The sequence below is a fragment of the Osmia lignaria genome, chromosome 10 (genome assembly GCF_051020975.1).
Source record: "Osmia lignaria lignaria isolate PbOS001 chromosome 10, iyOsmLign1, whole genome shotgun sequence".
Taxonomy (NCBI): domain Eukaryota; kingdom Metazoa; phylum Arthropoda; class Insecta; order Hymenoptera; family Megachilidae; genus Osmia; species Osmia lignaria.
In genome coordinates this window covers 11,565,461-11,593,343 of record NC_135041.1, presented here as the reverse complement: position 1 = coordinate 11,593,343, position 27,883 = coordinate 11,565,461, and the positions used below count along the sequence as shown (strand labels likewise).

At 35.6% G+C, this 27,883-nt stretch overlaps 1 protein-coding gene across 10 annotated transcripts in view; it reads right to left on the bottom strand.

Moving 5' to 3' along the window:
- The window catches only part of LOC117611927 (dual specificity calcium/calmodulin-dependent 3',5'-cyclic nucleotide phosphodiesterase 1), a 128,062-nt gene that overhangs the window by 57,441 nt on the left and 42,738 nt on the right, over window positions 1–27,883 (bottom strand). For 3 of the 10 annotated variants that reach the window (XM_034340429.2, XM_034340434.2, XM_034340437.2), the window contains exon 1: window positions 1,570–5,009. The exons of 6 other annotated variants lie outside the window; for them this stretch is intronic. In XM_034340429.2, coding sequence (XP_034196320.1) covers window positions 1,570–1,753 — 184 coding nt within the window. In that variant the 5' untranslated portion in view covers window positions 1,754–5,009. Of the gene's footprint in view, window positions 1–1,569; window positions 5,011–27,883 lie in introns of those variants that run through there. One more of the 10 variants, XM_034340428.2, reaches the window with a different exon arrangement.

Below are 27,883 nucleotides of genomic sequence, written 5' to 3'. Positions count from 1 at the left end.
ATATTTGATACTATATGATTTGATATTTGAAAAAAGGAATAGCAAAATATTATTAATGTAAAACAGGAAATTGAATAGAGGTATATCGGTACACCTCTAAAAATTAACAGTTAAAGTTTTAATATGTATTGGAAGAAATGTACATTTTCACAAAGAACAAAATGCATATTCCATATTCCTACTCTCTAGCCTCTATAACTGAAACAAGTCTCTATAATGACGACAAGACTCATCCAACAATCCCTCGGTGCGACGATAACGAACAGACTGTGTTCCTTATACGATTCAATGGAAATCCATATGTGAACGCGCTCGACTGTATTCAGAAGTGTTTGCAGGCTTCTGTACGGTAGTCGTTCGCGTGTCTCCCGATTAATTAAGCTGGTGCAGCTTTTTTCCCTGCGACATCTCTGCCGAGGTTCTGCTTAATTAGGATAAAAGACGAGACACGGCCGGGTAATACCATGGTTACGTACATACAATTACAATTACACGAGTAGAATTTACGACACGGTCAAAGTTACAAGCGTGTTGCTACCAGGAAAGAATAATTACTCGTGTGAGTCAAGTGCGCCATAACGAGTCGTTCTCGCGTGCACTTTGAACAGTGAGATCCTGATTATTACAAGCATCCTTCAGCGACGACGAACGAACGAGTTCGATAACACGAAACGCGGTAATAAAGAGGTATAATCGTTTCGTTGACCCGTAACGTTCACCCATACGAGACATATTGTTATTTAAGTATAGCAGGGTGGAGCAAACAATTATTAGTATACAGAATTTCATGGTGGCAATTAAAATATTACTCTTAATAGGAAAAAACATAACAACAATAACACACATGAGGGTAAAATAAAACATTTAACGAATAATATTCAGTTTCCAGTGTACAGTACTAAGCATTGTAGGTTTTCCCTTTCCAGGGCTCCTATTCCTCCCCGGAAATGGTCAGGGAAAATGACAATATAGAGGAGAGGCTCCCATATACAAGGTGTTTCAGATTGTGTAGTACAACTGGGCAAGGGGTAATTCAATGAGCAAAAATAATTAATTCATTTAAGGATTGAAAAAAATTATCGGGAGAAATCTTAAGGGATGAATATCTTCTAACTTGTATCAAGAAAAATAACTTCTTTTTCTTGACTTTATTGTGTTTGTGGAATTACTCCCTGCCCGGTTGTACTATCCAAGCTGATGGCCCCGAACATATTTCTTAATTATACATATACTATAATATTTAATGGTTAGAAACTATATTACTTTGTTTCTAAATCATTTGTAACATTAATAGCGTCAAAATTAAGGTTTCACCCCCAGGTATAAAATCAGACTACCATCGTCCTGATCAAACTGCTGAACACAAAAGCTTTCTTGTTATCATACAACCAATAAAAAAAGAAGGAAGAGAAAGCAAGGAGGGTTAACTCCACAGGGTTGTACAATATAACGAGGATAATACATTGCACGTGATACGCCATCGAGAACGGAAGATAAGCAACCCTCTCTGTTCCTTTTTGCCAGCATTGAACGTTAGAAGTTCGAGCCTTATCATGGTTCCGTACTCACCGATCACGTAGCTGTACCCGTCCAAGGTGAGGACACACTTGCGCGTATTGGAGGATGTCTGAATGCCTGGCACGATTCTGCGAGAAATTCGCTTACCAGGGCTGCAAGGAGTACCGTCGGTACTCGCAGCACCTGGGTCCGAGTGGCACTTCTGCACGGGGTCTTTGCTTTGTCTAGACATCATCGTTCTCTTCTAAAGCCACTTGTACGTCACTTTTCCAGCGTATGCCGGAAGAAAGGAGATCTACTTCCGCACCATTCCCACACTAAGTCCACTTAGCCACGCGACCACCATCGAGACACTGTCGCCGACAACTTTTTATCGCGACCTCGTGACAGCATGCATTTCACACTCATTATTGCCGTTGGATCACACCCACCTACGGTCCGCTTGCACCACAAATACAAACTGTTTCCTTCGCGATTCGTACGATTCTCCCTCGTTCGAATAACCCCCCCCCCTCTGTCTTCCCGCCGTCACCACCTCCACCTCCTCTGTTTGTTTACCTTTCCCCTTAACTTCTTCCCTTTCCTTAACGGATTAATACGCTTTGGAAATGTTTCTCGAATTAGTTCCAACCCACCAAACAGACCGCGCCGATTGAAATACACATTTCACGCTGATTTCTATTTGTCCATCGTCAATGACGCGACGTTCCGTTTATTATTCGACGGGATTCCAAATGCTCGGTTACGATTCACTCCCGTCTTCTACCTTTGTCCTTTAATTTAAATTATGTTTACCGCCGCAAGATCGGCTGCCGAAGGATTAGTTGGCCGTGGGCGATGCAAGATCCCACGGATTTTAGCCACAACACGATCGCGTTGATCAGCTTGAAACTTCACAGAGAGTATTCGTCCTCTTGATGCGAAATACAACAGTTGTTTGACGACAGATTTGCGCCTGTATTTCAGCTCTCCTCTCAACCGTTCCAGAAGAACTCTTCCTCTTAAAAAGCTTTTAGTTTAGATTAATTTTGCGTGTCTTGAAAATCTTTCGGTAATAATAACCGTTCGAATATCGTTGTTTATTATTTTAGGTTCTTTCGTTCTTCGGAAGAAAGTTACACTCGTACCAGTATTTCTGTCCGGCCAGTGTTTTCCGCTGAACAGTTTCGCCTGTTAAACGGATATCACATCCATTAAACTGTTCCGAGGTTTGACGAACTTCAATGACAATCAGTACATCCGGTGCTTCCCAGTGAACTTGTTTATCTTCTGGAATTGCTTTCGTCGGTGCTGATTTCCAGCGAAGGGTCTCGGATTACCAGCATCCTTGTTCCTCTGCCGCAGAAACTTTCGCCACGAGCGTCGATCTTCGTCAGGTTCGTTTAACACGGGATTCTTTAAACTACACGGGTCTAAGTAGTCCGATCACTTGGCGAGCAATCATCCTACCCCGTTCTTTCCTCGACGTCAATTTGTAATTTGATTAATTCGGTATTCAACCAATGTAAAACAGGTCCATCATCTATTATTATCACCTGACTATTTAATCAACGATTCTTCAACGTCTGCACCATAAGTGTAGCTACATTTTTATATTCTTTCAAGTCGACGAAGTTTCTATTGCTTTCCAGAGTCGTTGATCCCTGATTTACGGAACTGTAAACTCCAAAGCGGATTCGAGCAACCAACTACCGAAGAAATCTTCAAGTGTTTCACAAGAACCAGGTAAACAGAGCAAGTTTCTTTCTTTCCTTTCACACCTTCGCTGAGGTTCCTCGTTTCTGCACCGTTAAGGTTTCCAGCAGCGCAAAAATTAATGCCGCGAACAGTGACCTCGGCGTCGATTACGTCTGAACGAGATGGTCGTTCGGTAAGCTCGTCGGTCGAATTCAGAATCTTTCTCATCACGTACGCGACCGAAATTTCTAGCAAATACGTGCCATACATCTACGGGGAATACGTTACGCGTTACGCTAGCTAAATCCACTTCTTGTACTCCGTGGCAAAGTGGCACGATTAAAGGGATGTACGCTTTACGCTACAATCTAATGAACCTAAAGAAGTACTCCGTGTGTCGGTTGTGTGGCGGACGTTTCAAACGATGGATTATAATTGCTCTGTCCAAAGGATTATCCCGTCGGTCAATATAATTCATCTTTTAAGCCCGTTACGTTAATACGACACGTTAAAGTTCGCCGGTTGAAAAAGAAAAAACGAAAGACATCGTTCTATTACTTGATTTATTTTTGATGGATGTACTCTTCTTCGTGGAGACTTTTCACGCTGATTGATCACTTCCAAACGATCGTTCGATGTATTAACACGTGTTCCTCGCGAGAATCGGTTCAGTTCAACGAAAACAGTGCGGTCGTGTATGCGGTTTTCATCCCCTTTTTCTTTGCGACGCTCTTTTGCACGGTCGCCTTTGAAGTCTCGACCAATCGATCCTTTATGGATCACTACGGCCGACCACCGAAAACCTCACACAAGAAATTTCATTCGTGTCTAGTACCAGAACTACTTCGGCTTTATCGCGAATGAAAAGTGGCGAGAGTTTCTGTTCGGGATAATTTAGCTGAAAATTCCGGCGGCAAGTTTGCAGGATAGTTCAATTACCTTTTCTCCTCTTCGAAGACCTTTTACACCGGTCGTTAGGTGCATGCACGAACCCGAACACGAACACGAACACGGGAAATCGTAACGGAGACGATCCGAATCCTACAATCGATTCGTAATTACCATAAGCTTAAATTCAGTTTCCCCGCTCGTGCACCGGCGCGCCGCGCCGGCACAATCGCCAAGCCGGCACGCGTACGGCGCGCACGTTTTTCATCTGACAATCAATCTCCACGAGTTCCTTGATCATTGATATTCTTGATCGATCACTCGTCGATCACTCGACTCTCGTTTGCACAACTGTCGTTTAATAAAATAGCTCGATGTTTATTTATACTCTAACCCAGACTATCCTTCTTATCACTCTTTGTTCACAATCAATCCAGGATTATTCACTTTATTCAGCAAAAGCCCACTGACGATTCTCTAGGCGTCGACTGAACGTCGGCTAATTTATTCACAATTTTCTCCGCAAGCTAATTATCGTACGATCGATACTCGTGAAGCCACTTGCAATTCCGGAACGACGTCGTTTCAGATCGATGTTATAAGAGGTTCGAACAGCGACCGGTTCGAGGCAAACTTTGACCCGTCGATGAAATTTTACAGAGCGATCGGACCGAAGGAAACTTTCGGAGGAAGAGGCGCGACGTGGAAGTAGAAGAACCGCGTGCTCGGTCAGACGTCACGCGGCGGTCTCGTGCGAGTGGTTGGTGTATTCGAGGAGGTGGGCGGTAGAGGGGGGGACCGAGGCGAATTCGACGAGGGAGTAAGAAAGACGGGCAATTGTGTACACGCGCGAATGACAACACGCGAAACAACGCGAATACGGAGACACACGTGCGACCAGAAGCACGGTACCGCTACAACTGAACCATTCGAAACCTCCACCTCTCGCCAAGCTCCCTCCTCTCGCTCTCCTCGCCGCAGGAAAGCCGACGCTCTACTCGCTAGCTCTCCTTCTCTTTCCTTCTATCTTATCGCCAGACCATCATTCTTTCTCTCTCCCTTTCGCCATTCTCCAATCTCCATCTTTCTCTCGCCTCTCTGCTCTCATTCTTGCTTTCTCTCGTTCGTTCTGTGTCATCGGTTCTCTTCTCGCTACCATCCATCCATATCTCTCCTCGTACTCTGACCTTACCGTCCTCTCTTACCCTCGCGAGTAGTACATTCGCCCTCAGGTGAACACAGGGGACGATTTCTTTGTTCCTCTACCCGGGATCGTACGCCTCACGGCTGAACGCGCTCCGGGGGTTGTTTTCACGAAGCCGGGACAGATTGTTTTGGGAATTGTAATTAAGATCAAGCAGACCACATAAGTGAATTTGCGAACGCTAATGCGAACGTTTGTCGGATTAGCGAGGAGAAATCACGCGGAAAGATTGATAAGAAGTTACCGAATCCTCGTTAGTGGATTCCATAAGGGAAATTTAGCGGAAATTTTACGGATTTTTTCAATGCCTAACTATTCCACTGTTAAAAATCAATGTTCTTGCATGCCGTATTACGAATTCGCGCTATTTCAACTGCGGCAGTGAACGCGTGGAAGATTGTTTGACCAATAGATTTATAGTTGGATCTACTTGAGAAAGACTGCGGCTGTAAACGGCCAGCATGCGGGGCATCGTGGAACTGATTGCTTATAAAGGATAACAGGCAACTTAACAGGTTGCATGGCTTTGAAAAATAAAAGCATTCTACCTCTGAGAGATGGTCGTGGAGTGAGGAAAGCAGTATTATACGTTTGGTAAGAAGAGCAATTGCACTTTACGCGGAACCGTAAAAGAACAAGCTTCTCAAAAACCATTCATTTATCTTTGTTATTAATAACATTTTAAAAATCTTCTAACTTTTAAAGGAAATAAAACTGTCTTATCTATATTTTCTATGTCTCTTCGTATACTCACGATCAAATCAGGCATCCTTAGGGAAAGTGGCGATGTCCGGTGTCTTTATTCCTGCTCGTGAATGGCCCACTTGCATATAAACGTTTACGTGAAAAAATTTGAATTGATATTTACTTTGTTATTCGTACTTTTCAGTTATATACGAAATTTTATAATATATAATAATTAAAAATTATATTATTTTTTTTTAATTACTTTTAATAGTATCGTCTGAAATATTAAATATTTATCGTCTGAAAGACTTAAATATTTACAGTAACAAAATAGAAACGCTTATAGTCGGATTTTGATCAATATTTAATAAGAGAAGAGAAGTGATTAGTCGCATGAACGAACGAAAATGAAAGAAATTCAATTGTGAAGTAACGAGAAGAAAATCGCATGAATAATTGACAAAAATTTATTCCGTTTCAGAGATTCAACTATTTGTTTGCATTGCGCGAACGTATAATACTTCTTTGTCTCTCTGCTCGCATTGTTCTCCTTTTTCTCTCATCATCCTACCTTTCTTTTTCGCCCTTCGAAATGCTATTTGTGCTGTCATATTTCCTCTTTGCTCTGAGACGCCTGTGGCGTCCATTCACCTTCGAAAACGCCCTCGCATTTGATGCCCTTTTTATACCATGAATTACTTTGTTTCCTTTCATGGATTGACTCTACCTTGACGAGGTACCATCGATCGTATCGAGGAAAATATTTGTTCATTATTTTTTTTCTTCTTCTACAATACGGAGGACTTGTTCAGGTTTCATAAACTTTTTTCGACGATTTTTCCCGTTTCCGTTGGTCACGTTGGGTTTAATTGGAAACAGTAATCGTTTAATTGCCTTGGCAGTCTGGCGCAATAGCGTTAAACCGAACAAACTTCCGGAGTGAAAATTAAATTTCGATGATGGGATTTTGTCGTGAGAATCAAATCGCGTAAAATGCCCGGGCAGCTCGTACTCTCTGGACCGTGGGCAAAATATTGGGCACTGCCCAGGAGCAATGATGTCAGAGGCTATTAACACATCGATGGCCAGTGTTAAAAGTATTTGTTATCGTATTTACTAGAATCCATTCAACCCTATGTCTACCAAAGCAGATTACCATATTATTCTGTATCTACGACATAGGAAGTGAATTAAGGACATTATCAGTTTAAAATGCTGATACTCACAGGAATCTTTTATCAGCCTCGACGTACCACTTCTATTATTCCTGATAGTGTTATCAGTGTTAAAACCATTTTCCATTTGATTCGAAAAAAATTTCCTTTTATTTTGCTGGCGATGATATCATTAAGTGTACTCGTAACATTTTGACAAGCCCTCTACATAAAAATTTCAAATACCTAAGTTTGAATAAAATATGTATTCCTATTTATTAATATTTTGTCATTTTTATCAAACAAGGAAGGGATTCCTCGAAGGAATTGTTATCAAGATGGAATATTCAATTTCGATTCACACTAGGTCCACTCCCTCAGGATATATTCAGATACCTACACGTTATTCAGTGACCCGTTTGCATTCGCTTAAGATACAGAACGGAATTAGCAGAATAGAGTTAATCGAATGAAACTGAAAAGATTTAAGGAAGAGAAAATCTAATTAAATACCAATGCGGATCGGTAACCTTTGATGAGGTATACAAAGGACTTAATTACCGGTGAATAATAAAATTCAATCCTTTCGTTATTACAGGTGATTATAGACGCTGAAATTAGCTAGAATACTGACGTAATGCAGGGAAACATTTTCAGCTGGAAATTGCTAAAATGCGAACGGATAAAAAACAGATAGAAGGCGGACAGGAAAGCGTATGGGGAGCGATCTGAAGCGGAGCAGCGACATTGAGGGAGCGAATCGAGAGCTTATGGGGCAATTGGAGCGGACTGGGCAGCGTGTAATCAGGCGAACTGTGAAACGGACCATCGAACGGATTGGGAGCTTTTCTTGAGCGGTAAGCAAGTGGACAGGAAGCGGATTGCAAGCGTTCCAGCTCACGATTCGAACAAGGAAATTTGTTCAAAAATCCTCTTCTTCCTTATTTCTCTTATATTTTCGCGTCTGCTTCAAACCTCAAAACTATCAAAATTATGGGAGTTTAAATATTAGACACCGCACACCAGGCCTGGCTAACTGGATGCACTCCAACTAATTATTTTATCGCCACGAGCTATTACATGCTAAACTGTGACAATATGATATTTTGGAGAATTTCACACTTCGATATGCTGTAAATAAGTTAATACATTTCACATTTCAATTCAAGTCAAATGTCATCTGAGAAGTTAAAGTGGTGAACGTTGTAAGTGCCAGGAAAAAGAGACATGATTTTTTTAGTGGAGAAGGTAGCGAGTTCCATGCGGAATACGGTGGAAAAGTTATAATTGCTAGAATAATTTATTTCATAAGTTCAACTTCACTCTGCCAATAATCTTTTGCCACTGCAATTCCATTTTCTGATTTTCTCAGATAATAAAGAAAAAATAAATCAGTATCTATAATATACTAAATTTTAGGGGTGTGTGAGCACCCGAAAATTTGAGTAGGGTTCAAATCGGGAATTTTTTCAGATTCGGACGGGACTTCAGAAGTTTGTTTTACATTCGATTATACATGATACGTGAGAAAAACTTTTAAACTTATAAATTTTAGATAAATCTGAAAAATCATCCCATGAATTGAGTTTCGGGTCCCGAGTAGAGTCCGGATTTTAAAATTACGGGTGCCCGAATTTTATGTGTTGAAAGACCTTTCGGAGTCTCGCCCGACCGGACTCGGTCATTACTAAACCCGATCCGAGGCTTGGCTATCCGAATTTTCAAGTACCTACTAAATCTATAAAGATGATAAACGTTAAAAGTCCATAGTCTTCAAATAATAAATAGTTTTTCTAAACACTAAAAATTAGTATTACGGTCTGGGATAGCGTCGGTGGATTAAATAATTTAGTTTAGTGAATCTCTTTATTTTCGATACTGTCTCGAGGAACGCTCAAGTACGAATGAATGTATCGTCGCGTTTCGACACGGCTGCCGCCTCTGGCTATTAATCCGAATGTTTGGGCTAAGGGATTATCCCTGCCTCAAGCGCAATGCCAACTCTGCCGGTTTCGCCGGTAGCCTAGCGGTCCCAGAAAGACATTACCACATTTCATAACTTACAACAACACTCTTAAGTTGTGTTGTCAAACAAAATATCTTTTCCCAAACAAAATTCAACAAATTAAATTGCGTTCACGCGTTACAATTAGCATTTAGTCATTTCTCACCCTCTTCGAACAAATCTCTTTCATGTAAGAATCCCGAGCAAGAAGCGTTTCAAATTCAAATGTTGTACGCGAATACATATGTACGTTCTACATGACAACGTTATGCGTGCGGAAACCTCGGCTTCAAGGGAGAGTTGATGTAGAATCTCACCACATCCACCAAAGTGTTCTAACCCCCTTCAACGCAAACTCCTAACACGCCACAGATCCTTGCTTCATCACATAGCACCACCGATGTTATCGTGGATATCGCTCGGCTTTTCTCCCAAACCTTCTTCTAGATACAGGGTGTCCCACAATATGTTGTACACACTTTGAAACACTTTGATTTCAGAAAGGAAAAGAGTTTTCCTCGAGAGACATACGGTGAAGAAGTGCGCAGTGACATTGATATATTATTGCAACGTGAACTGAGAATTAAGTAAAGAGATACTAAGGTTCTTAATCTTTATCCTCTTGTTTGATCGTGTGTATGAATACTGAACAATTTTATTTTTCGTTTTTACTTTTTGGATGGCTACTTAAATCATGTTGTTTTTAAATATTAATTAAATCTTGGATGGCGGACCATGGAGAGAATCCATATTATTTATACTTCTTAAATTTTACACTAATCCTTTAAAAATTCTTCTTCCTCTATATGAAGGCCTTTCATTTAAAAATTATACATTTAACTTTAGGTTAATACCTCCACTATTCAAGACGAGTGATTTTATTCTATGTTATCACTATAAAAAAAAATTGGAAAGTTTTCTTCTCCTTAGATTCTTATAGCAATTTTCAGCTAAACAAATAAAAAGAATTTTAAAGGATAGGGTTTCGTAAACAACCTTGAATCATTTATCTCGGTGTCGATAACAAATTTATAGGCGATGAATAAAAAGTTAGCTAGCTTGAAAATTCGCAATCTTAAAAATACCACGTACACCTTGAAAAATGAGTTTTCCGAAGCCCCGTGAAAGCCTTAAAACGCAAGAAGTTATTTCTCGATCGAAAAGACGTTAACGTCTCGTTTCTTTTATAAATAAAATGCTATCCTGAATTTTGCATTAGAGTAGAGACTATTTTTTCTGTTAATCAGATTTCTTATCAAAATAATAAACTTTTCATTGCCATGCCATTGTATTATTAAGTGATATTAAGTGAGAAGCTTAAGTTGAAAAATGGAAAGATAATATTTTGAACGACCGCGTTTATAATTTCCATTCTGGTATTATGGTTAACATGTTTAAATTATAAAACTATGTATTATTTAAAATTGAAATTAAAAAATATAGAAAGTGATTAAATATACATGTAAAATAAGAAGAACTGTCACTTGCGGATTTCGCGTCGTTTGAATTCCGAAGAAAGCCGAATTTGAAAAGACCGCGGCCGAGGAGAGCCGAGGGGCCCCGATGCAAGGGAAGCTTGTCTGTAACCTCACTTCGTGACAAAATGTCGGACGGGTAAGTCACGTTTCGCGTTCGTGTCAAGTTTGCAATTTTATAGTATATACTTGTGAATCTTTAAATAAATAAACACTAAAAATATATTTCTCCCGTGCGTAACATATAATATTTAATGATGTCAAGTGACTGTGGAAACGTAATTAGAAATATGGAGTCCATAAAGAACGCCGGCTTCGATATGAAGTGGTTAGGTAAGTACCATAATTATTAATAATCAATTCGTGCTCAGAGCCTAATATTTGCAAAGCTCGTGCATGCGGAAGATCGCCGATCCCTTGAGGGTCATAATTAATTTCGTAGATATTATCGAATCTTATTTGTTGATTACCTACAACGAAGTTAGACGATGTTGTCCAAGGTCGTGATCAACCTTTAACTGGTGAGGTGGAATCTGACATACTTCAATTATTCTACTTATCTAACCAATGCTAATACATAAACAGTAAATAAACTTTATAAGTTAAATATATACTATAAAAGAATTGTCTTTTGTTTAAAAATTTCGTTGTTTCTCAAAATCCACCTCACTTGTTAGGAATGAATATAATAATAAATCCAGGGCCGCGTTTAGAGCTTTTAGGGCCCTGAGCATATAAATGAAATCGGGGCTCTTGTACGCATTTTGAATTAAATTTAGAAGCAAAACCGAGCGAATCTATTTATTTCACGCAGTAGTGATAAATATCTCTACGTGGAACCCTCCTTTTCATTGGATTGTTTGGAGGAAAAATGTTTACATGACAATTTCTTTCTGATGAACAAATCGCTAAATAAACCTGAAATACGAACTGAAAACTTTGCTAAGTCGTGAAATACTCAGAATATTACTTTTCACACCTGCTGAAAGCTGTAATTAATATTAAAATATTCTGTTTACTTCACTTCGTCTTCATTCGTAATTTCTAGTTAATATTTTGCACGGAACTATAGCTACAAGGTTTTCAGAAGATATTGATTTTGTTGAAATGTTTTTTCAAAAATTATTGTGAAAAACAAGTTTGCGTTTAATGAATCATTTATTTATTTAAGGATTCGTAATACTAGCGTGTTCAGAGTCAGCTAATGTACATACATGTATTTCTTTATTAATGTTTTCAATGGACGTACATGCTACGGTACTTTTATCTTCCTCTTGTAATTTACTAATTACATTTATGGTGTTTCTCATTACATAAAAATGTAGTATGAATAACCTCGTAATGTGACATGTTCCTCATTTTTTTTCCAATTATCTTTATTCTGTATGAAGTGAAATTAGAAAAAAACCAATTATGGAGGAACAGTTTTCACTGTTGAGTTTCATATATCATTTTCTGCATAAATTATTCCGTCCAAATATTTAATGTAAAAAAGAAATTTCCGAGTGTGTCGACAAAAACTAAGTATAATTCCTGAGATTTTCCTCGTGGAGTAAAATTTTCTTAACTTCACCGTATTTTAACTTTTCTTGTAATCGTGTCTATCATTCCATATAAAGGTTTTTAACGATCATAATCTATGATCTTATTCACATAAAGACAACCTATATTTTTTTACGCTAACAGTAAAAGATATGGGATGCTTGGATAATGCATCGTTACCTCGTTTATCAGGAAATGCACTTAATGGAAGGCATTGCGACCACTATGTATCCATCAATTAATACCCGTATACTGATTAAACAGTTGCAGAGAAAAGTAACGATCCGGCTTAGCCGTCTCGTTCCAAAACCTCCATTACCAAACTGTCTATAAGTTTTACTCTTTTGTTTTTTATATTTTTTGTCGACAAAATGTCCTCAAATATTTGTTAACCGTTAACTATTGTAGTAGAAACAGTCATACATATACATATTCATATCACATACTATTATTCGAACACCCTTGTCCCTCTATTAGATCTTCTACTGAATTTCTGTTTGTCCGTGAGGGTTTTGTCTTTACTATACCAGGTGTAAAACGTAATAACGCTTGTTTACAACTTACTGAGCCTTGGGAAAGCAAATTTAATACGTCTTAGAAAGGATACGAGTGGCCAACAGTGGGTAATATCGAATAATAGCCATAGGAAAAAAAAGCTTCAAATGCGAATGACATCTCAGGAATTTAATATAAAGTCCGTGATGGTATTTCAAAGTGAGAAAGTTCATAGAAATGTAAATGAAAAAGTTATTCGCGTTTATTGCGTGCGAAACACTCATAACGTTTTTCATCAGCTCTACTTGATACATAATTATACAAATTAAAATCAACGTATGTTTTTAATAATTTTAGAACGTGTAGAATTATGAGGAATATTTTCCATGTAATTAATTTTACAAGTCGATTTTTTCGAGTAAACGCAGAACGGGTCCATTAATATTCATATCTTATGCAATATCGTTTTATTCCTTGCAAAATATGCTAAAACGTACCGCCTCCTTTAGAGATTTATTCATAGAGGTTATAAATATTTTCACGAATTCTTTTTGTCCATTAAAAGAAGCGCGTTGCTGAAGACCGAAGAAATTTTGAATAATATGCTGAATTCTGGCCCAGTTTCGAGCAACGTCTATTAATCTTCTCTTTGTTGTTTCTATTTAATCGTACGTAGCTTGTGTAACATTAATTTAACGTCTACTGTTTATGAACAATTAATTGCAAGCTGCATTTAATCAAGGAAATTGCATAAGGGAATATTATCGTTGTAATTTTCAGTTTATTTTAGTAGACTAGATGTTAATTCTTCGTAACTTTAATTTTAATATAAACTACACTTCAAATGCTTTAGTTAACAGAAAATATTTCTTTTAAAATTCATTAAAAAGCAAGCTTTAATTTAGAGATCCTCGTGTTTATGTTCTGTTGTAAGTAAACAAACGAGATCGTTCCAATTATGAACACCATTGAGCGATTCATAAGTGAACAAAGGCTTCAAAGAAGGTGTAAACTGTGTACGAAAATCAAAAAGCTCAATTAATTTTGAACTTGGTATGTTTCGTAATTTACCATTCGAAATATATACAACTTAATATACCCAGAGGCATTTTGGTATTCGTGAGTTTGGTAGGGATTTGGGGCTTAATTAATTAAAATTAAAGTCCATAGGTATCCTACAAGAGACCCCATCATGTTACTAATCTCCCCGTAAAAATTCAAGTTCCAGTCCGCCCTTGATAGTATCCGTTATGCAAATATCGTATCACAATTAAAGGGTTAAAATACCTAAAATAAAACAGTCATGCGCGAACGGTACATTTAGTTGTTGCAGGTGATAAGAAACAATTACATTTATTTTTATGCGCGAGTAAGTACTTTTTGTTTGTATTTTGAAACGGAGGTCCAAGATAGCTCGCTAATCTCTGCTAAGCGGTCGAGATTTTACGTGAGTCAACATGCAAATCTGAGGAGTTGCGAGTGCACTATTTCAAAGTAGAATAAGCATATATGTATACGCGTTTATGTCAGCTCATATCTTGCATGTTAAACACGGGTGCCCACGTTCATGTGAACTGCCTTCAGGCTCGGCCATTTTCAAAACAATCTGTTGGAAGGATATTTATGCTATCGCGGAAATATATCCACTACCAGAGGACAAGGAGTGTATTTATTTACGTATCGAATATGAAACAGGCCTTCCGTATAATGTATTCTTGAATAGCGCAATTAAACAAAAGTGCTTCACTTTTGCGATGAATAATTAGGTTGAGAATTATTTTGGTTCGTTCGAGATTTTCGAAATTCGAAGAACTGTGTTTCAGAACGAATTGTTAGTCTTCACAAAACACTATATCTAATTTACTCCTAAGTCGAGCAAAACAATCCCTGACCTGATCTCTGTATCGAATATCAGAAATTTTCGAGTTTTCGTATATTTATACTTTCAAAAATTCGACCCGAACAATTCGTATCTAACCCGATATGTTTGGGTTTTTGCACACCTCTACTTTCAGTGTTTCTCCTTTATTCTGATGAATTTTTACCAACTGCTTCAATTAATGATACCAATTTGTTTCCCTTCGATATTTCAGCGTTCCATAAACATTTCCAGGTATTTGAAATACAGCTACGGTCGTTAAATAGGATCCCGTTCGTTTTATTGATTCCATTGAATCCTGTAACTAAATGGATTTATGTAAATTAGTTGATGCGATGCAATTATTACACGCTACACGCGCATTAGCCTTTTCGGTAAAACGAGCTTAATTTCGATTAATTTCTCTTGTAGTTAAATGATACCGGATACCGCGCTGTTAACACATACCACCCGTTAAGATTCGTAAGCTGGAAATCGAAGTTCAAATTAATTATTCGGCCGGAAATGTATAACACGTGGAAAAATGAAATTATATTTTTGCAAGATATTGGTGTGTTGTTAATTTCAAAAATAATATTTTAATAAAATGCTTACCTTGTAGAATTTTAAAATGAACTAGATTCGACAATAATTTCTCAGATAAAAATTAATAATTGCAAAATTCAAAACCGTGCATTTCTTACACAAACTTGGAATCATCAAAATGATGACTTAAACTTCCTCTAATTTCACGTGTACTACATCATATATTATTTGCAATTAAATCCTTCATAGCGACTTTAAAAAATCATGAATTTTACATAGAATGACTGCCAAACAAGAGCAGATTAAGATTTTTTAGGCCCGGGATTATGAAATCTTCAAGGGCTCCCTTGCTCAAAAAATGAAATACCTAACATTTAATCGTAAGGAAGAAGGACAATAGTGAAAAAGGATTTCATTCGATATTTCTTGTCATAGTAAATGAATGCTTATTAATGGCGCCCTTTGGAAAGTGGGGTAGCTCTGGAACTGCTGCCAAGGCATTGCAGCAGCCCTTCTTTTTTCTTCAAAATCGCTTTTATCGTAGCTATTCGTCTCGGTAACGTACAAAAATTGTTCATCAGTGTTATTGACGAGTGCGGGGCTCTCGTATCAGGTAGACGTTATACTCGATAGAAGTTTGATTGCATACGTTACCTAGACGGACACGATGACGCGCGAGAGCGATTGCAACAGAGGTGCATATCACAGCCATGCATCGCGGTGCATCGATTTGACGAGAAAGTTACGACATCCGCGCGGCGTCGGCAAGCCCGTTTCTATCGTCAAGATTATAACGTTATAAACGGTAACCTGTTCCGGACAAAAGCGATCATAACTACGAGCGAACCTTTACGACATCCGTGGATGTGAAACGTTAAATTGCGTTTCATCCGTATAGCGTGCTATGATTACTTCAGTAACACAAATCATAGAAAACAAGCTTGCCGTTTTCCTTCTACCAGTACGAAATACGTTCGTAACATTGTAGGGATGTTAAGTTGAACATAATACGAAACTGTTTTGGCTGCGCGACAGAAATCGTTGCATACGTGTCGTTGAATTTATGCTGCACTTTCGGGCTGTGTTTGAAATGAATCGTTCGTCTGCAGCGTCGTTCAATCTTGATATAGTAATAAAAGTTTTTATTCCAACTAGAATATAGTATTATATGTTTCTATATATGTCAGTGCAGTATTTTGTTCATTTATTATTTGTATTTTAGAAAATAAAATTTAGGGTATTTTTTGAAAAGTTATACTAATTTTGGGTTGGTTGAAAACTTATGCCAATAATAGGATCGGATTCAGATTTCTAAAATTTCCAAGGCCCCCTTATAATACTAATCAATTGTAAAAAAAGGAGTTACAGTAATAAGGAGGCCCCCTCTAATAAGAATTAGGTTATTGTAGTTGAAGTCCATCGTGTGGTATGTTCAAACACTTCCGTCTTTCTTTCCAACGTTATCGTTTACACAGGTTCATTAATCAATAGATAAGTATCCAGAGGTACACGCAAAGTAACGTTGCGTGTACGAAGCCTCATAAGAAACGTTCATCTGTGAATTGAAATGAAACGAAGAACTTTAGAAGTCACGCGAGAAATTATATTTGTCATCGTTTCCTAGAATTTAACTACTCGCGCTAGAAATTTGTTGATAGATAAGTATGATCAGTTAATTCGAAACAATTAAAAACGAGCTATCACTCAAAATCATTTCTATAGTTAGATTATTTTACTTTATTAGGCTTTTAGCAATTTGTTTTCCTTGTAAGAGTTTAATGTCGTATCAACTGCGCAAGTTATTCGCGACAACTATAAGAATTAATTAAAGGGTGCATTTAAAAAAACGATTCTGCCGCCCAATTCTCGTTTGGTGAAAAATGAAAATAAAATATGCAAATAGAAATCGAAATTGAATTGCAATTTGGTCGTTCACTTTTGCGATCGATCGAACAGTTTAATTGGTATGCAGAAGGAACATTCGTGAACAATTATCAACAATTTCAGTGCAGTTTCCTGTAATATCGTTGCGTATATTTCTACGGGGTTCAAACTGGAACCGCGATTGGAAAGGAAGGTATGATCGATTTCTTGTATTCTCTGCTTTACCGACCTGTACCGGAAATTACCGCAGACTCCAACATTTCCGATTAATCTTGCGCCATTAGTCGAGAGGATATGAAAGCTTGGCAGAATTAAAAGATGATATTTCCTCGGATTAACAGTTTTTATTAGCGTTGCAAATTGTTCATCGTAATGACTCTGAATGACTTCGAGTAATTTTCTTATGAATGAGCAATATAGTTTCTATTTGTTCTGCACATACTTTCTTTTTTATACAGTAAAAAAATAATTAATGTAGATAAGACAGGAGTTAAAATTTATCTGGCATAATAATGTTCCAAAATTGAAAAGGAAAATTAATCTTTATTCTAGACATTTTTGGTCATCTTTGCGTTGTCCAGTTGAACTTCTCTAATGGTTTTTTTCATTTGAAATGAGAAATGATATTTTTTCAATTTATATTTAAACCGAGAATGAAATAATGGACATACATACACTTGGTTTCATTCATCTCTTTCAAGAAGTATTTCTTCTCACTTAGGAATTTTCAAACTGGTATAACTCTTCAGTATTGTTATAAATTATTTCTTTCTTCGAAAAGAGAAGAAAGAAACTCTTCTATGATTTTAGAATTCCAAAATTCAAGTTTCATCATTTTAAAATTCCAAAATTCAAATATTCTGAAACATTATAAAATTTTCATATTTTCAAATATTCCAATTTTAATATTATAATATTCTAAGCTTCCAAGATTTATGCGATATGCAAAATATTAAACACTGTTGATAAAGCTTAGGGATCTGGCCCATCCTATCCAAAATTTCTACCTCAATCTGTTAAATGTGATTTGCATGTAAAGTTGAAATGATATTTTGAAATACTAAATTATTTGTATTTCTGGCAATAAAAAGCATGCATAAATTGTTATTAGAAATCTCACGTTCCGAGCATTGGAGCTCGTGTGAATAATCCTGTTCCGAATTGGTTCTCAAACCAGGAACTAATTTCGTGATTCCAATTAGCCGGTGTTCAATGTAAATCAATCTACTGGACACGAGTAGGCACCATAACGAACTCGTTAAGTTTCACTACGTGATGGCTCGTAAATCTGGCTGTTGTAACTGTGACCTTTGACATCGCTTCGCTATTTCACCTGGCCGTAATAAGCTGGTCGTAAATACGGCTCGTTAGAAAATAGTACGAGGCAAAGGATTAATCGTATTTTCGTAAAATTTTCCGTAGATACTGTCAAACATACTGCACCTTATCCACGAACTGTATACCTTTAAAAAAACTTATTTCATTTATAAACGCAAATATTTTATTTCCCTTTTATTTATTCTGATTTAGTCGAAGGGCGAACTAGGATTTAAATTTTTACCGAGAAATTAGGGACATGACTGGTTCTCTTCTGGAATGCGGACACTAGTTATAGCTAATCCTTTACGCTATACTTGTATTCTTAATTTATTCTCGGCTAACTCTAATTTTTATTAACTGAGATGATTTAAGAATTCTAGGGAAAAGTAGTTTTTCACGCTAGAGGAAATAGTGCAAAGGGTAAATTAGGCTCTAAATCCCTACTGGCTCTCCAGGAATTTTACCAAACTCTCGGTCCGTCCCTCTTTTAGCTGAAGAAATATTTGGCAATATTTTCTCTCATTTTCACTTCTGATTCAATGGTTGGAATGTAACTCGTGCAAATTGGTATTTCAAAACCAAATTTTTTTTACACGTGTTTGTCAGTTTTAAAATAGCAACTGCAAAGATCAAACACAGCCTCGAAGAAGGCTATTTTAATATCAATAATCAATTTTCAATGCTTCTAATTATTAATTGTTTAACTTTGCCAATATGCAAGCATTGTTTGACAATAGAAAGGGTATCTACATAGTTTGATATCGATTGAATTGCGGTGAGGTTAGGGGTAGGTTGGTTTCGGATGGCAAAAGCGTACACCCTTGTCTGTGATGTCTGAACTTTGACAACATAAGTCTAAAGGCAAGTATTATTGTCGCTCTTTCTCCGTTGACACGTGTCCTTCGAAGTGTACACGAAAATTTCCTCCCGTTTCTTTCTTTCAAGCAACGTTTCCCTTGCCTCTTTGTCGCATCAACGAATTTTTTGTTTCTTTGTACCTTTTGTACGTTTCACTCACTCCAGAGAAAACATTAGAATGGAACGAAATGGTGTTTGTCTTTACTGACACACTTTTTGGCGTGTTGCTTTCTGACTGACAATGAAAGCATGCTGATGTAAGCTGAAATCTTATAGATTTGAATCTTGTAGATGTTTGTTGAAAAAAGATGAATTTTTGTAAATATAAAATAAATAAGATGTTATATATTAACAGTCTGATAGCCGCATATTTTGTGGAATTAATTGCTCTTGAAACTTTAGACTCTTTTAAAATGAAAACGCTCATTAGTAGGAGAATTATAGTTGGAAACTTTTTATAATGTACATTTCAACACTTACTTTTCATGTTGTAATTGGTAAATTGGAAAAGATAATATATGTAATATATCAATGAAGGTAGAAATAATTTTGAAATAATTAATTCGAGATGGTTAATATCAGTAAATGTTCTGTTATTTGAAAATTCTTTATCTTCGAACACTCATGGCTCTCTTTTAGTACATATAAGGGAGGTTCTGCTGTAATATGGCTTACCATTTCGGCTATTTTCATAATCACCAGCACACGTGTCAAATTGATCACACGGAATAAATTGAATCCACTCTACAAAATACTCCCAATACGGCTTTAAGTTCACCGCGTACATTATACTAATTAGTCTAAGAGGTTCGGTGAATATAGCTTGTTTCGAATACTCTGATAATTAGATGCGACTCTGCAGTTTCGATCAATAGATGTTACCCGTACGTAACAGCGTTAATTTGCGGTGGCTAGGCTTTCATCGAAGTTTAGCGGACAAAGCTCCCATGAAATCGCTACTAACAATAAGTAGACGACAAGACTTTCTAAGATGCACGGCTCGAGTATACCTAGCATCAGATTTCCATAATGGATCTATAATACTAAAGTAAAATTTTAATCCTTTATAGCGCCTTCCTAAGTTACACAGTTTGCATGCTCATGAAATATCCTAGATTTTCAACGTGTAAGTTTTCTATTATTAAAATTAGTTTTTATTTATTTATCATGTCAAAGAATAGATATTTTTCGTCTTTAATGTTTCTTTGAAATCACAGAGAGAATTCAATAAAATTGTACGTGAAATCTCAGTTGTGATCACAGGTGATAACGAGTTTTATGTGTAAACGTGGTTAATTCAAATATAAGTTAAAACATCAATTTCCGATATTTCCCCCCCAATGTGTACAACAGGTTGGCGGTTTTAAACTGCTCGAGATTAATATCATTTTATTGGATTTTGATCGTCGAAAAATGAAACAGTAAATTAGTTTGAGTGTATAGTCATATTTTAATTAACAGTACTCCGAAATACAAATATTGCAAATTATTGCAAAATAAAGCTTAATATATATGTACCTGTATAATTCAGATTGTGTTGCTGAAAGTATGAAGAAGAAATATCAAATTTTTTAACATTATAGACAGTTCTACGATAATTTTATTATATATAAGAAATATTTAACATTTAAATGCTTGGAGACATTTTTCCCAAAATTAAGTAACAATTAATCGCCTATCTATTGTGAAGTAGGTTCATTGATGATATTTAGCGAGTTTGGAAAATAATTGAACCACTTGAGCCGATGTCTTTGTTTGAGGCAAGTTAACTCGTCGAACTTTAATGTTATTAAAGCGTTCCCACGGACACGTGTTTCCGCATGGTATATCTTTTCGAGGTACGCTGAACTCAACACGACTATCTCGAGTTTCTTGCGATTGCCAAATTGTCGTAACGAGCAAGTTACGGTCCTCGAAATTGTTTCTGCTCCCGAGCCAGCAGTCGCTCGTAAGTCAATTAAGGAGCTAGTTAAGTTCCTACGAATACTTAGATGTTGTTGAGATACGCTGTCGTGTTAAACGACGCTGAAATAGGACGTTGATTTGTTGAATATTTCCAACCAGAATTAGAGAGAATTTTTCCATTGTTGATGAAAAAACTAGTGATTTTCATTAACATTCAAACATTACGTTTAATAATGTCATGTAAAATTTATTTTGTAAATTAAATCAATTTCTCTTTTCGCATTACTTTGTCTGAATATAATGTTGCTTGCAAAATTATTATTTTTTTTTTTTTTTTTAATGAAACCATCTTGAAGATTTCAAGTTTGGATTGCGCTATTTTTGTAGAAGTTCCTGTATCTGTAATAAAAACTTATATCATCAGCATGGAATAATACCGGATGTGCACACATCATTGTCGAAATTGTTATTCTAGGTGAGTCGCGTTCATGCCTATAAATCTGTGCTTCGTCGTGCATTTGCATTTAACGATACGCACAATAATCCGCAATAAACGAAGCGACTTTTCTTATTCTCGCGTGTAAGCAACACGCTGAAACCTGCAATCGTTTCACCGTGAATAATTAATCTGAAGAGCTCAGACATTTTTATATAATACGCCGTTGATTACGTGAGAATTTCTCAAATGAAAAAAATAATCATTATTTTATAGACGAGACCTTCCGTAAAAATTCAACGCGATAGACATTATTAATCTATCTATTAGATAAATTACAAAATTTGCCATTTAATTATTTAAGATATCGAGTATAGAAGTAAATGTTTCACGTATCTCAGAAAAATGCCACAGTTAACAATTTGAAAATAGTTTCATTTTAAAACTTATTAGAGTCAACTATAGCACACGATTACTAAATCTCTTTGCAAGAAAAATGTTTTTGTAAAACAGTTATTTAACAAAAAAGATGGAAAAATATGAAATGAAATATGGATGGTAAATGAATATTCGTTCGGTGTTGATCGGTTGTCCATTGATCGAGCGCAGCAGGTGAACGAGAAAACGTGTGGGATTAATTGAAATTCGTTTATGTAAAATCCATCATGGGCGTGCAGATGAAATGACGTCAGTTGTCGTACGTAGTACCATTCGTCTTGTCAGTAGACCTCTATTTCCTCTTGATTCCCGGCCAAACCACTTTGACGATATTTCGCAGCAAATGTATGCCAAGAGTAAAGTAACATTTCGATTGAATATCAAGAGAACTTCACAAAGCTGTCGATATACTGACATAATATAGAAAATTTCAAACTACAATCATTTTATGGCAAAAATGCACTTTAATATACCTACCTTTCTTTGTGAACAATGGAATACTGCATCCATTAATGCGGCTAAAAATGTAGAATTGCACTTTTCTAAAGCACCTATGCACAAAAATGCATAAACTCAATTTTAAAGTTACGTATCCCCCGACATAGGTTTTCATGCAGTATACTCTTCATGTTTTAAAAAAATATATGTAAAACACATGAATTATGCAAACTGAAAGTTATATTAGCGATATAGGGGAAGCAGGAATTCTCGAAATCTTAATTTTCACAATATCACCATTTTTATTCGCTATTATAAGAATTTATGAGAAATTCGAATTGTATCAGTCATTATGATTGAAGCCCATTAAAATTTGTATTTCATATTTGTACGAATGTTATTTTCCTTTTGTTCTCTTTCACGTTAAATTGTAGAATAATCACGCAACGCAGACGTACAGAATTTTGTGAGGTGAGCTTATTGAAATTTAATTCTTATTAATAACAGTGCATTCGGATTATTATAAATAGAGATTAAACAGAGATGCAGTTTTTTATGCGAGAAATAATTATTATATAAAGATGCTTCTTCAAAAACATTATAGAATTTAATTAACTGAAATAATGTGGGTGGCCACGTAGTTTAATAAATATCAGCCGTTGCAATTTCCATATTTTTGCAGCGTCAGTTTACGTCTGGATAGAAATTAACTCTAAATTATTTTAAGGAACAAAACTGCGAAATAAAATTACTCTGGATCACTCAACGCGGAGTTTGATGAACGGTAATATTAAATTCAGCGTGAAATGGAATCCAACAAGGGGAAGTAATTAATTCTTTCAAAATTAATTAGCTTGTATGGTTTCCAGTGTGCATTCATTTGTAATGCATTTTTACCCGGAAAAATAAAGGCTAGGTAAGAGTAAAATTCATTTCATTCTGTTGTTTCGTAGAAATAATTTTTTTTTTTAATTCAAAGTTAATAAACTTTACATCTGAAAAGGGCTATAAAAAAGTCGACACGTCACACGGATATTAATATATTTATTATTTTGGTTGAGAACAAAATTCTAATTATGTTTAACTAATGAATCTGCATGTTCAGATTGGAAATATTTATTAACTAATGAGAGAACAAACAAACAATATTACCCTCAAAGTGAAAATTATGCAAAGACGGGTTACAAATGAACATTCCGCAAAACTTACTAGCAAGTTACACTTCCGAACTAAGATTAGTTTAATAATCTATTATTCAGCAACAATGGCTAACTGTAACAAAATTATCTCTATTTGTTGACTGTTAGTAACTCGTACCATATCTTGTCTCTGCTCTGTTTTCGATTAGAAGGGAGTTCGTGAACTAATTCGCGAGTTTGGAATAACTTCGCCCGCATTTGCGAATTGATTTGTAGTCAGAATTGGTCCACGAAAGTGGCGCGATGTATTGTGCTTGTGTGGGAAGTATGACTTATTCACGAATTTAGAACGATAAATTAAAAGTTGTTCTTTTCATTACGATATTATCAAATTGGCAAGTATATTCACGACTTTTTGCATATTTTACTTTGAAATTGCTTGAATTTTACCACGGAACAAGCACGGGAAATTGGCATGAATATTGTAAAAAATTATTAAACAAATTTTACTCTAGATAATTTCAAAAATTAGGTTGAACTTTTAATTACATACACATAATTTTTGAACGGATAGATTCCTAAAATTAAAACATGAATTTTTTAAATACTTTTCATCAAACATTAACAAGATATATAAAAAGGAGTCAATAATTCTGTGTATCCCAAACTAAAGTTCAACCAAAAATTATCAAAATTATTGCGACAAATTATTGATTCGAGTGCTACTTTCTAAAAGAAAATGTAAAGCTTGCGAATTTAATTGCCAGTTCGATATTAATAACAAAGGTCCTATTAATTTTGCAAATAGTATTGAAATACAATTTACTGAAATGCTTAAATCTCGTAGTTACTTGATAACATTTTTAGAATGGATATTTTCACGTTCGTTGCTAAAAATTTGTGCAGTGGTGCAGCGGGAAAGTGTAGCAGGATATATTTATAAACGTTAAGAATAGCGCGCTACTAGCAAGAGGAATTGGAAATCAATATTTAAACCCATTCTGAAGGTGACGTGACTAGGCTGGATTTGCGTGCAGAAAGGAATAGATAACAAGAGTTGTATTCTAGAATAATGCTTTGTGTATGTTGGACATATTTAGGAACACTGTATATATAAACTTCCATTTAAGAAGTGCGGCTAATACGGTTCAATATTCTACGAGCTTTCCACAAATGTGGTTTAACTATTGCTGGAAGAATGCAAATCTAAATATAACCTTTATTACATAACTGAATGCACGAAATACTATTTACTTTTCCAAGTATCAATGGAGAAAATGAACAAAACCCATTGAACCATAAAAGAATAGAATACACGAGAAGGAAGTCATAGGTAAATGCAATTAAGAATGATTGCAGTTATCGGGCTAATTCCCGAAAATATGTCGGATTGACACCAAGTTGGACGAATACTAGTTTCTGTCTGACCAATCCTGTGAATGACTACTGCGCGTAGTATCGGTTCTTACCACTTCTATGTCCGACTCGTTCTTGCCAATTACCATTTGTCAAAGAGAATCATTAACCCATTAACACGTTTAAAGCTCTAGTGAAAATGAATGTACATAGTACAGTACATTATCATTTACAAAAGACATGATTGCTTAATTTTTCAATTTGATATTTCACATTAAAACTGCAATAATTATTTATTATTTTGGTTATTTAAATTTCTCTCTAATTAAATTTATAATAAAAATCCTTTTAATGATAATATAATTTGCAATATTTCTTTAGTGGTAAAATTCTTTAATTTGATTTATTGTTCAATTTTTGTTCGATTCAAAAGCGAAGACATTTAATTAAGTTTTGTCAAATTGTGAGTAATTTATCGATCTTGGCAATTTCGTCCACATTCCATTGGAAAATTTCATTTATTAGGACAATAAGCCCCTTGAAAGTACCCTGCGGTATAGATCTAATTACAGAGATATGGGGAAGCTAAAATCCTGAAGCCTTAGCGAATTTCGTTCTTGCATGATTATTTGAAAACGAAACCGCAATGCTGCTTCGAATGTTCGTACATCAGAAAATGTGAGCCAGGTAACGTGAGTGTTAATTACCACGATCTGCTGAAAGTAGTCTCGTTTCATGCATCGTGCATTCTAACTCGTGAACAAGATGAAAACCAGCTTAATCTCGAGAGCTCGACGCGTACTACTGTCAATAGCGCGTCTTAAACAAAAAAAGAAATGTAATTAACATTTCAGTTTCTGTCAATAAGGGATTAAAAAAAATTGTAATTAAAACTTCATAAATCTTAACTGGGTAATATGTTGCCAATAAAACATTTTTATATTTTTAATAATAGAATGCCTTGATAAGGAAAATTACAATTTAAATTTTATTCAATTTATTTATAATCAGATGATTCTATCAAAAAAAATATTATAATTAAAATTACTAACAACATTTTTGTCCAAATTCAATAATTTCAAAATTTCCATGTAACTATGATTCATGGTAGCTCAATTATGCAATTCTATATACTGTAATAAATAAGAGAAAGAAAGAAATATTTAGGTTTCAACATTTATTCCGTTTAGTTTTATTTCCGCATTTGTAATATAGAGAAACATTCAGTATTTCTTTCTACAAAATTCACAAGCACGTTTTCCCACGAACAGAGTAAAAGTTTTCACCTTTTACTTTCATTCGTTTCATTCAGAACATTATTTCCAGCGGTGAATTGTTTAATTCACGAGATGCTCGTTCGAGGAACGTAGAAACGTGCTAGCTGTGAACACTGATAATTTCCATAATTCTTTCGGTAGCTGAAAGTAAAATATAGAAAAAGATATCGTTTCGCCAGCTCCTTGTTTATCGCCATAATAACCGTTCCGGTTTGTGTAATTAATTGACGATATCTCTCTGGTTTCATCGAGGAGACTTAACGAGCATCCATCCTTGTATGCATAATGAATTAATATTCAGAAGTACCTTCGATTTTACGGTTTCGTCGTATCCTGTCAGCTTGTTAGCGAATTACCGTGAAATACGAGCAACGAAGATTGCATCTGATAAATTTGTACGATTTTTCTCGAGGCATTTGTGAATCGAACGAATCGATAGGATGAATAAACGACAAATAGAAAGAAATTATTCAGCTTAATGTGCACCGTGCATGTGTGCAGAAAATTTATTCCATGGAGCTCACAGGTGCAACGAGTGATTAAGGAAGATCGTCCTAAATTCGTTCTGTATGGGATATGAAATATGAATTTCCGATGCAGTTTGAGAAACTTCCATGATCCGATTCCTGATAGTGATTTTTCTTACTTTTGTTCTTTGGAAAGTGTACGGTCAGTAATTTATGATAAATAGATTTAATTGCAAAGAATTTAAAATGTAATCATTTATCAATGAATAAGAATAGGTATAAACAAACAGGAATTAATTATTCTAACGTTTTAGAATTTTGAAATTTCTAAGTTTCTGAGTTTCAGAATTTTTGAGTTTTAGAGTTTTAGATTTTCAGAATTTTAAAAATAAATAATTAAATTCACAGTGTAATCTGGAACGTAAGATTTATTGTAGAATAGCAAGTTAAATGACAAGTTAAATCTTACAACGCTGATTTGTAATCAAATAAAAAGCTACGATAGTAAGGATATACTAAAGCACCGCATCAATCAAACACTAGCATGCCATCAATCTGTGTCAATCACGATTGAAGAGTAAGGAGCTACACACAGATTGATTGAAATATTCAGGATGGATCACTAACTTTGATTACTTAATTATCGTTGATATTTCCAAAGGTTTAAAATAAGTTATTTACAAAAGTTACATGATATCGAAGAAGCCATAAGAACTCTTCATAATAGAGAATATCTGTAAATTTCAGAGGCAATTCTATTTTTTGTGAAAATCCTGACATTTTGTACATATTGTGAAAACTGAAGAAGTTTAAATGAAAGAAGGAAATTACTTTTAAATTGTTTCTTATTACGATGATGATTCACTGTTTCGTCTTGGAAACTGATTCTTTCGCAAAGGAATACATTACTGCGTGGAATTCCGTTAAAATAATAAACGAATCTGAAGGATGAAAGAAGTAAAGCTTTCGGGGTAAATTCAATTTCTACGGTGGTTGTACGGTTAACCCAAGTCGTCTTGGAACAGTGAATTTTGTAGATTTCTTTCACAGCCCAGAGCTCCCTTACCTAAATGCTCTTACCCAGTTTCTTTAAGGGTCGAACTACACACGAGTAATACTGTATTTCCTTTGACGTTGTGCAACAAATTTCACGTTCTAAATAACACCGTCCTATATTAACAATATACAAGAAAAAAGCTTTTTTCACTCAGCTCCTTAATCTCTTGAAGGTGGAATTCAACGTGATAGGAATATTTTAATTGCTTAACCGAATATTTCAGTTGGGTGAACTTTGAAAGTTTGAAATTAAATTTTAT